The sequence below is a fragment of the Coptis chinensis genome, chromosome 3 (genome assembly GCF_015680905.1).
Source record: "Coptis chinensis isolate HL-2020 chromosome 3, ASM1568090v1, whole genome shotgun sequence".
Lineage (NCBI taxonomy): Eukaryota > Viridiplantae > Streptophyta > Magnoliopsida > Ranunculales > Ranunculaceae > Coptis > Coptis chinensis.
Genome location: NC_141458.1, coordinates 33,599,398 through 33,610,486, shown reverse-complemented (window position 1 = coordinate 33,610,486; position 11,089 = coordinate 33,599,398). Strand labels below are relative to the sequence as shown.

The following is an 11,089-nucleotide window of genomic DNA, read 5'->3' as shown; positions in this document are numbered from 1 at the left end:
GATGACACCATTACTTTGCTGAAGCTCCTGCTAACACACTCACTTAATCCCACCTCAATCGCCTTCAGCTCTTGAAATAAGACTGACCTGGTACAACCACCACTTGAGTAGGCAAAAACAACCTCTCCATTTTCATCTCTAGCTATACCTACATAGCTTGCTCCATGAGAATTTTGGGAACCATCTCCATTCAATTTTATATACCTTGGTGGAGGTTTTAGCCATCTACACTGTTGAATCTGCCTTTGCTTGTACTTGAAAGTTAATCCAAGTCTATCTGCAACCACTTGAAGCTTGATAGAATCAGTTATTTCATCGACCTTTACTTCCAAATAGTACTTCATATCAGTCATTATCATTCTGCTGACATCCATAGAAGCCCCTTCAAACCTTCTGTTGTTGCGCGCGCTCCTTCCATATATATCCAATCACGGCACAGACAAACACTTTATAGAGCTCTACAATTGTAGACTTATCTCGCACAAGATTGAGAATATAACACCATTCCTTGTTTGAATGATGCACCTGATTGCCTAATCCTAGTTCATGTTTAACTACAGCCCAAACTGTTTTAGAATAGGGACAATCAAAGACCATGTGCTTGGTATTTTCCTTAATATTGTTACATAAGCAGCAAGAGGAAGAGTTTAAGACTTTCTTATGGATAAGTCTATCTTGAGTAGGTAAACTACTCGAGAAGAGTTGCCAAGCATTAAAAGAATATTTGGAAATCACCAATTTTCCCGAGATCGACCAACCCAAACCACTTCACTTTTCGTCTAGTCCTTCTTAAGCTTTGTACGCATATTTAACAGTGAAGTCACCTGTTGCAAACTCAGTCCAAACTATCCGGTCCTCGTGAAGCTCATGAAAGATTTCAATGCTCAAGATATTGGATTTGAGTGTACCATCTAGAAGATTAATGACTAGAGAATTCCATTGGCCTTGTGCCATCAATTCACTAACCTTTGCATCTTTTGGTAAGGAGATCAGAGCTCTAGCTTCAATATTAGAGTACAATGGCAGAGCCCATACACCATATGTCATGCCATAGGAATGTCTTGACGTTGAATTATGGGTATGTGCACAGGATGGAGAAACTCCCCTGCACATTGCAGCAAAGAATGGGTGCACTGGAGCTGCAAGGATGCTTCTTGAATACGGTGCTTCCGTGGAGGCCAAAGCTAAGGTTGGGTTTCTTCCTTTTGATAATTTTTTGTCTGTGCCTGTACGTTAGCTATTATGTATCAATCTAATCACTAAATGGAGCTGAGGTTGAAATCTTCGTAAAGGAACGTCGCTGTTCGTATCTAGCTTGCAGAATGGAATGACCCCTTGCACCTTGCGGTTCAGCACTCACTTCAATCAAAGGAATGCTCAACTGTAAAAACACGTACTGCTCGAGTACAATGCTGATTGCAGTGTTAAAAACAATGTAAGTGTATTTATCATTATTTTATTGGTCCTATGACAAACACGGACCAAATGTCTACATTAAGGATGTCTCATGAGTCATGACTATCCGTCAAATATCTTGTGTTGCAGAAAGGCTTGAGTCCTTTAAATCGTCTCTCTCGTGGCACTGACAGCAAGAAGTTGCATGAACTCGTCCATTCGCATCTTGTGGAGCAGAGGAAGTGCAAAGGTATTGCAACAAGTAGCATGATGTATGAACTGGAAGATGAAATTTCAAGTATTATAGGATTGAATGATCTCAGAGAACAGCTCAGGAAATGGGCCAAGGGGATGATATTAGATGAGAAGCGTAGGGCTCTTCGGCTCAAGATTGGTGCACTAAGGGCCCCTCATATGGCGTTTCTAGGTAATCCGGGAACAGGTAATTTCTTTACTTCTGCCCTAAGCGCACTCCCCGCATTGCCACCCATTGTCTTTTTTTGCAAGGAGATCTGTGCTCCTCCCATCTAGAAGAATCACATCTCATCAGAAGTGGTTCCCTCAAACTTCAGGCAGTGACACTAAATTTGAACTTTTGCTTGTTTGAGTTGCACACTTGGAATAATGTTGCATGGTTACGTTCTATGATCTTATGGTTTAAAATCTAATTAAAAATAACCCTAAATTCATGTGAAAAATCATAGTACCTGGAAGAGTAGTTAGAAACCTGATGTTGTTCTCTTGGGTAGTAATTCAATGTAATGTCAGAAACCATATAAAACAGCATAAAACATTAACAGCATTGAGGATCACTACCATTTGGAGGGAAGGAAACTTCAGTGCCGATGCTTTGGCTAAGGCAGGAGCATCTCTACAACCGAATGAAGCTACCTGGACAAATGGCAGACCTACATGGTTGCAGAAGTGGGAAGCACATTTTGATAGGTTTTTTAGATTTGATTAATTGTATCCTACCCTATAGATATAAATAGGAGTAGTAGATGCAGTTTAGCTTGAATCCTAGCAGGGTGCATTGACCCTGCTAATCTCTTGTACTCAATGTACATTTCACTTTCAGTTTTAACAGAATTTATTCTTACCGAGCATGAAAAAAAAAAGGGTTAACTCCCCCTAGATGAGCTAATTAGGAGAAATCCCTCCCACCCCCTCACACAAAGTTTTTTTTTGTATGTATTTTGGGGGAGACCCTAATTTCCCATCTAGTGGGGGGATCCGAATTAGCTCATCTAGTGGGGGTAACAGTGTAACACTAGTTAACCCTAAAAAAAATTAGGTGACTAAAAGTAAGCAGACAAAATACTATTTGTACTCACTGTCATAGAAAGACTACTGGCTTAAATCGATATGATTCAAGACCTATTTTCGATTATTAATAAAAAAAGAAATGTTCTAAAACTTTCAACTGAATATATCTGTTATCCCCTGATTGTTGTTGCATGCATGCTGATAGTAACGACTGTAATCAATAGGGAAAACAATTGTTGCTCTGCTCCTCGGAGGACTACTACATAAGCTTGGAATACTACATACAGACAACAGAAGTGCAACGGACTGATCTTGTAGGTGAATATATTGGGCATACTGGTCCAAAGACTAGAGAGAAGGTATGTTGTCTCCATTCCCATGCAGTGCTGTATATTCATTCCTTTATAACTTACAAAAGTAATCCAATTGAGGAAGTACTAATGGCAGATAGAGGAAGCAAAGGGAGGGATTCTCTTTGTGGATGAAGCTTATCAGCTGATACCTGAGAATTCTAGCCAAGACTTTGGGTGGAAGCATTGGAGGAGATAATGTCTGTGATGGAACGTGGAGAAATTTCGGTGATATTTGCTGGTTATAGTGAACCGATGAAGCGTGTAATCTCTTCCAATGAGGGATTCCGCGGAAGAGTGAAGTTCTTTGATTTTAACGACTTCAGCTCTGAGAAAATAGCCCAGATTGTCCATCTCAAGATGAGCAAGCAAGCTGAGGAGAGTCCTATATACGGGTTCAAGTTGCACCCTTACTGTAGTGTGGATGTAATCACAAAGCTCATAGCAATAGAAACTACAGAAGAACAGAGAAAAATTATGAATGGTGATTTAGCGGATCAAATGCTTGTAAATGCCCGAGAGAATATGGTTCTACTTGCTTGTGTCACTGTTGAGGCAGATGATTTACTCACCATTACCCTGAAATATCTTGAACGGGGCCATAGATCACTTAACATGGTAACAAGTAGACAATGATTGGCCTCGGATAACTTGAGACAGTAACCAAAAACTAAGGTAGGATTGGAAGATCTAGACTGAACTTTTCAATCATATATAAAGATGCTTTGTTAGCTATATCCAGCCAAATCCTTTTGTTTTAATTATTTAACATTACGATCTTAATGTAATGGAGAAAAACTAACTAACAAACATCAAGGGAGGTCCTAAAATAGTTAGCCCGCACATTAAAAGATTGAAAACGGCCCTTGTATGCGCTATGAGACTACTGATCATACGGCCATCGCCAGTCAGATTCTTTATGGATACTTGCGCATGTGTCAATCCATCATTTTCCTCTTAAAATGGCTAGCTTGCGTTACCTATAGACCTACTAACGAGTACACTAGTAGTGCTTTAAACTGACTGCAAGACCACAGTTGTAAAAGTCGCACCTAAGCTCTGAAAATTACCACCAGACACATAAGGGATGCATAAGGTAGTAGCTACCACTAGCTGGCTTCAGAAGACATTTTCGTTTTCTCCTTAGTCCTTACACTATAACAGACAGGGTAAGGTAGAAGTCTTCTTAATTGCCTTTTTGGCATAAACTTATCAGTGAGATGTCCTTATGGATGATGCCAATTAAATCCAACTTGATATTCATGATTGTCAGCAGGTAAAGTAACAATCACGGAAACACTTGCATTACCAACAACATCCTATTACCTTCTAAACAATTATTCTGCTTGTGAGCAAAATCTTCTACTAAGAACACTGCAAGAAATAAGCCAAAAGGCCCAATTTCCAATTTTAATCATAGTCTAAAACAACTGGGTTTTGAAACCATTGATAAAGACATTTTTTGGTTTATAACTACTAGAAAAACCACATTTCACGTTTTAATTATTAATAAGAACAGACTTGACTTTTTTATTTTTTATTCTTTCCAATTTTACCCTTCTATGTTTGGTATGCACTGACGTCTGTGCATACTTCGCATACCAAGAGGTGGTATGCACTGACACTTGTGCATACCATTTTCTTTGTAATATTTGGTATGCACTGACACTTGTGCATACCTCACATACCAAGAGGTGGTATGCACTAACACTTGTGCATACCATTTTCTTTGTGATGCTTCGTATGCATTGACGTCTGTGCATACCTCGCATACCAAGAAGTGGTATGTATTGACACTTATGCATACCATTTTCTTTACAAACGTATGTGCATACCTCGCATACCTCGCATACCAATAGGTGGTATACACTGACACTTGTACATACTATTTTCTTTGTAATGTTTGATATGCACTGACGTCTGTACATACCTAGGATAGTATGCACCGATACCTATGCATACCAGAATACTATTGTCTTTGAGAGTGTTTTTGAAACGATAGTGGGTTTTTTGGTTCCTTATTTCGGAATTTTGTCCTTTTCAATTTTGTACTCATAGTACTGTTACAATTTCAAGTCAAAGTTTGAACCAGACCCCAAACTGTTTTACCAAACATTTGACTTTTTGTGAAATGTACAAATGAGTTATAATACAAATGAGTAAGCGGACAATTAGCAAAATCTTATCTATGCACGTAGGGAAAACATAGAATTTTGAGACTTTGTCAGTTGTTAAGAATCACTAGTTATTGGTACAACAGAAGCACAATAAGGCAATGTGCTGCGGCCTCATCTACTGCTATACTTACGCAAGATAAACATCAATTTTAGCTGAAAACAGTGATAGGTTGGTGCGACTTTGGTGCCTGCGTTAATAATTTATTATACCAACTCGTCTTTAGTAAGGCTCGGAATAAGTGATTTAAGTAATCTTTAGTTGATAGTGAATTTGTAAAGGGCACCAAGAAAGACAACCATAGCCCTGTAAGACACATTCTAATTTACATTACCAAACAACGACTCCAAATCATCAATTCCCAAAATAAGAAAACATTGTACAACTTTATAATATCAAATTACTATGGGTTCTGCAAACTTTTGACTAGTGCGAAAATGCAACAGCTCTAAACACTTTCAGTCAAAGACTGCTGGACATGGCACAGATACTAGATCATGCACTCTGCAAGTCTGCAGGTGCAACAGAAATTTTCAGTCGCAATATGAACTTGACGAGCAACTCTTTGACTTAAAAAAGCTTACCTTGTGGTGGCTTTCCATCTTTGTGCGCATTCTCATTCGACCATCGAAATGTTCGAGCAGTAGTACTACCTTTAATTGCCATCTGGCAATATTCTGAACTCTTAGATGTTTTCCCAACTTGAGAATAGTTCGTACTCCATACATTTGAGCTGCTCCCAAACAATCCTGCCTCGTCGGGAGAATTATAGCCCCTAATCTCGTCAAATTCCTAGAAGAAATGAGGGTCTCAGTAAAGTATAGCTAATGGCCTAATGCAGTGAACTGTAGACAGAGGAAAGAATTAAATAAGAAAAAAAGAACTTGTCTTCACCTTACTCCTTGTCTTCGTAGAATAGGGAGTTAAACAGGGATTGAAGTCCTTAAGGAACATGTCATCTGGACTTTCAGGACCTGTTGGATCCCCAAGACTGAACTCCTGAATATATTCAGTAGAGAATTAGAACAGAATTTTCAACTAACATTCTGATGCCAAAATAGGCTAAATAAGTACAATTAAATCTTGTTAATAAAATGTTGGGTTCTATGATGCAAGGTTTAAAGTTTTATAAAAATAAAGATATACGAAAGCACGCATATATTTACTAAGAGCAACCTAAATTGATGCCTATTGGCTATATATGGTTCAGTGTGAAAAGACACTGCTCATATCTATAAAATCTCATCAACATTTTAACCTCTACGTATTATCAGGTGTGCAGCATATGCAGTGTGATTGCTTCTTCACAACTTATACCATGCGAAAGATTAACCATACAACGAGAACAGCTCTATTTCAAATGTCGTCCTCCTAGAGTACCATGTAATGCTTACCGAAGAAATTGTAGCTTCTGGACAGCTCACCTGATCATCAAAATACGGCCTCCCTACAACTTTGTCGGCCTTCACCTATCAATGAAAATAACAATACAACGTAAGAAAAAACCTCTAAAACCTAGGTAAGAAGAAAAACTAAAAACATATTTTCACAATACATATTTTAATGTATTTTTCCCCAACCTATCGACCAGACTGTTAAGTCTAAATGGCTTGCTTATGAACATAGCCAGGATTAGTACAATGCTCCACCAAATTAAGTATCACGTATGAGAAATTCACGTTTAGAAGAGGCTTAAACTCCGTTTTCTAGACTCATCTTCTTATATGTAGTGTTTGTAGCAATGACAATAATAAAAATGTAGGATACATAACTATGAATTTGCTTATGAGAAGCAGTTGCAATATCACAATTACAACAGCAACAAAATAAATAAATAAGTTAATTAAAACGAGTAAGAAGGAAAGAGAATAAGCTTGACGGAAGGAACATAATATGCTGGAAACGTAATAGTGAAGTTCAATGACACAACTATTAATATTGACAAGATAGAAACATCCAAAAAATTACAATTATTCTTTTTTTTTTTCAGGATAAACATATGTTTGTAAGTGGCAAGGAAATAAACAACCCTACAACAATTTCTTATCCCAAATGTTTGGGGTTGAAAGATTTGTGTAACTCCATTCAATTATAAATCCCACAAGGCCAAAAAATCTAAACTTCGGTTAATCCTGGATTGCTATTATAGTATCTCAATGCACGTATTCACGTATCCTACTACTCAACAATATCAACATTCTAATCTATGCAACACTTTGTCTGTGAACAAATAGTATAGTTTCCATTATTCTTCCTGCTATTGCCAAATGTCATCTTCTATTCACTGTTTCAACTTGAACTGTACGCATTGATCACATACCTTTCTGAGTGCACTTTCACTTCAACCATGCACCCTAAATTTAAGAGAAATTCTTGATCACCTAATGAAATGAAATGATGTTTGGATTTTGTACAACAATAACAAATATGTTAGAGTGGGAAATTGATGGTGTAGATTTGCAGAAGTCTGCTCTCTACAATTTCGAGCTTTTAGAGCATCTTCGAAAAGCAGCCCTTTACAAGTTGTTTGGTTTGATATGTATAAAAAGTTGCCCGCTCTACCAGTTCAAGCTTTTAAAGTAATTGGCAATATGGCATGGTATCATTGTTTTGGTTATAAAAGGTTTCGACTCAAGAGTGAAGTTGCCAAAAAATTGCCGGCCTACACTTACTTAACGTGTTTCTCCTCAAGAGGAGTGTTGAAATTATTCCCCTTATTTCTAATTGTGTCCACTTATGTTCAATCCTCGAGCCTCATTTTGATATGCACAAAATCTTCCCTATCTGCAAGTTTGAGGTTTCAGAGTAATAAGTGACTTGACAAAAACAAACTGGGTTGAGGTTTCAGAGTCATTGCCATTTCTTTGCAAGACTTCAACTATGCTGGTTTTGTGCTATCCTCTCAAAGGCGTTACATGAGACGATGTGGTGGACTGTTTACAAACACCTAGGTGGCACCTAAGTGATGCCTTAAGCAATAGCATTTCTAGTTTCTAGGGATCTTATGCTCTATAAACTTCCAAAACACCACATTATATAGTAATTTCATTATAATTCATGAACATAGTTAGATCGTGTGTTTTTTTTCTAATATTTTAAGTGGTCTTTTTAAAAATAATATGACATGAAGCATAGTATTCGAAGATCTCACTTGAAAAGGAGAGGCGATTTGCTGAAAAAATAGTGCGTAGTCGATGCTCAAGTGTGCCTACACATAGCCTTTGACAGTAAAGGTTTTGTGCAAATTATTACAATTGCATATTCACAATAACCAAAACCAAACCTATTTCTGAAGCGAGGTGATACCCATAACCAAAACATATAACCTAAAGTAAAACTCTTCCAAACAATCCTACTACCCACAGTCCAATTCAATGTCTAATACATAAACATATTGCTTGGTCTTCAAACTCCTATGCAACCCAGACTCCTATTAAACTTCTAATCTCCAACATCTCCATCCCCTATTCACATGTTAGTTAATAGTAAAAATCAATATCTTGATGCAGTATTGCATACCAAACTAATGAATATAAGTTCAGTCTGATCACCACTTTTGTCAAGATAGGTATCAAACTATGGAGGCTAGTCCCAATCAACTATACTGTGTTTCTTGTGACCTCGATCTTCTTGCACGCAATACTAATCGAAGTTTGGTGGGGAAACGAAGATAACATGGTCATGTTCAGCAAATTGATGTAGAGGTCCAGAACACAATCTACATTAGAAAATCCCATTACTTAAGACTTGCGAGTTGATGGGATTCCAAGGTGTTCTACACAATATAGATTCTACCCATTACAATATCTATTAAGTGTATGTCTTCAAGCAGGATTTCTCAACAAAGTAACTGGACAGAGAATCTCCACTGAATACTACAATTTTCCAAAATGAATCATATGGTTATGCAATTATTATTTTATTATAAATTCGCAGGTCCAAATAGGAAAACTTGGTTGTACCTCTGCAAGATCATCTGCGAGACATTGGAGCTGTCCAGGAAGAGAAGTGACTTGTCTCTGTAGCGTTGGAATAACTTGTTTTGCTTGCTCAAGCTCTGATCCCTGCTTCTGCAGAAGACCCTGTAGTTGAGAATTCATAACATCTGGGAACAAAATTGCACTTTTTAATGCCTTTATTTCTTCTCTTTGCTTCAAGCATAAATCCTTCAACTTTTCAACCTACAAAGAGCATAAAAGAGAATGTCACTCACAATGACAGTAGAACACCAATTAAATAAGGATTAATTACCTCTCTATTTTTCTCTTCCAAGATAAACTTAAACTCCCCAATCTCATTCTCATACTCCTTATTCTGATTCAACAACTCTCTCTCACTCCTCAACACCATAGCTAACGTCCTCGTATTCGACTTCACTTCACTCAAAGCCTTCACTTCACTCTTATCTTTCCCACCCTTATGAAATAATTTACGTGAAAAACTCGACACCTTATTACTAACTCCCGTCTTTTTCATATCTTCAGCAATGATGTCAGCAGGTATAAATAAACCCGGGTTCGTCTTATTTGATTTTGGTTTCATTAGTTTTTTAACCATGCTGGCTAAATTCTGATCGTGGTTTGTGTTTGTTTTTGTGTTTGATTTGGTTTTGATTAGCGCGTGAGAGGGATGGTGTGAGATTTTGTTTTCATTATTGGTGAAGCGTTGTTTAAATGAGGAAGAGGAGGATGGGTCGGAAAATTGTGAGTCGAATGAGGAGTAACGAGAGGATGGCCTCATTGTTTTGGTTATTGAGCTCAAGAATGAGTGAATTATTTGAGGCAGTGAGCAACGTGTGGTATTATTATTGTATTACAGATTTTCTCTTGTTTTGAATTTGAATTTCGCGTGGTAGGCGCGACGTGTCCGTTTCATTTTGGGATTTTGTCTTGGAAACAGTATATTGATGTCCGCATTCCGCAATCGTGAGGAGTGATATTTCAACGGTTTTTTTCTTGCTTGGTTGGATGAGAAATTGGTCATTTGAAATAGTGTGGAAATTAGGGGTTAGGGCATCTCCAATGGGGGCTCAAATCATAAAGCCCATATGATTTGAAGGCGGTTCGCCCAAACCCTTATCTTTATGAGGGTCGGGCTGTGAGGAGGGCCAACACTTGAATTATACAGCCTTGCCCTCACCTCACCCCCTTTAGAAAACTGGCCTCGGGTCCATGGATTGATGGGCTGCATAACTTGTCAATTATTCAAAACTCTTGAATCTACAACTTGTTTAGACTTCATTAACATATTTGGTTTTTATCAGATTTCATTAACTGATTAACATATTCATTACAAAAATTCTTGAAAACCTATCAAACTTCATTAACATATACAATAGAATATATGAATATATTCTATAGGATAGAGATATATCCATATAATACAGCTGTATCCTATAGAAAATTTTCACATATTCTAACAATATATTCATTACAAGAGAGAGAACCTCTATCAAGGATATTATACGTACAACTAAGGGTATTATACGTAATTTTGTTTAGAAAATCTAAATATCAATGAGGGCCTTAATACGGGCTTTGTGAGGGCTTTAGAGGGTCGGGTTGAGGGCCGCCCTCATGTTTCCATATCTAGGCCCTTACCCTCCCCTCAAAACATGAGGGTCGGGCCGGCCCTGCCCTCAAATTGCATGCGGGCTTAAATTTGAGGGCTTTTTTTGTCTATGGGCCGGGTCGGGTCGGGCAGGCCGAGGGCTTGAGGGCCGTTTTTACACCCCTAGGGGGGGGTGTAAAATTACACCTCCATCTAGGCTCCACGTAGGTGCCATTAGGATTTTATACCTCTAATTGTATATTATTGTATAGCTTATAAATATCCACACTCTATACTCCCCAATGGAGAAGTGTAAAAAAAAAAATAGATTTTAAACTCAGACGTCCCTCTTT

General features: G+C 37.8%; 1 protein-coding gene and 1 pseudogene across 3 annotated transcripts; one reads left to right on the top strand and one right to left on the bottom strand.

The window, feature by feature from the left end:
• Window positions 1–595: 595 nt before the first annotated feature.
• On the top strand, window positions 596–3,808 carry LOC147509254 (protein CfxQ homolog; annotated as a pseudogene). The gene is made up of 6 exons (XR_015215947.1): window positions 596–604; window positions 1,091–1,189; window positions 1,322–1,435; window positions 1,546–1,837; window positions 2,886–3,020; window positions 3,109–3,808. The product of XR_015215947.1 is annotated as a protein CfxQ homolog (transcript).
• Window positions 3,809–5,489: 1,681 nt separating this feature from the next.
• LOC147509253 (structural maintenance of chromosomes protein) lies at window positions 5,490–10,140 on the bottom strand. Of its 2 annotated transcripts, none has more exons than XM_086599206.1 (6): window positions 9,438–10,140; window positions 9,149–9,367; window positions 6,581–6,655; window positions 6,081–6,185; window positions 5,771–5,978; window positions 5,490–5,698 (listed from the first exon to the last, which is right to left on the bottom strand). In XM_086599206.1, the coding sequence occupies exons 1-6, from the start codon at window positions 9,924–9,926 to the stop codon at window positions 5,682–5,684; spliced, it is 1,113 nt and encodes a 370-aa protein (XP_086455332.1). In that variant the 5' UTR covers window positions 9,927–10,140; the 3' UTR covers window positions 5,490–5,681. The 2 variants fall into 2 exon arrangements, with proteins under 2 accessions (XP_086455332.1, XP_086455333.1); XM_086599207.1 differs by having other exon boundaries at window positions 6,611–6,655.
• Between the last annotated feature and the right edge of the window lie 949 nt (window positions 10,141–11,089).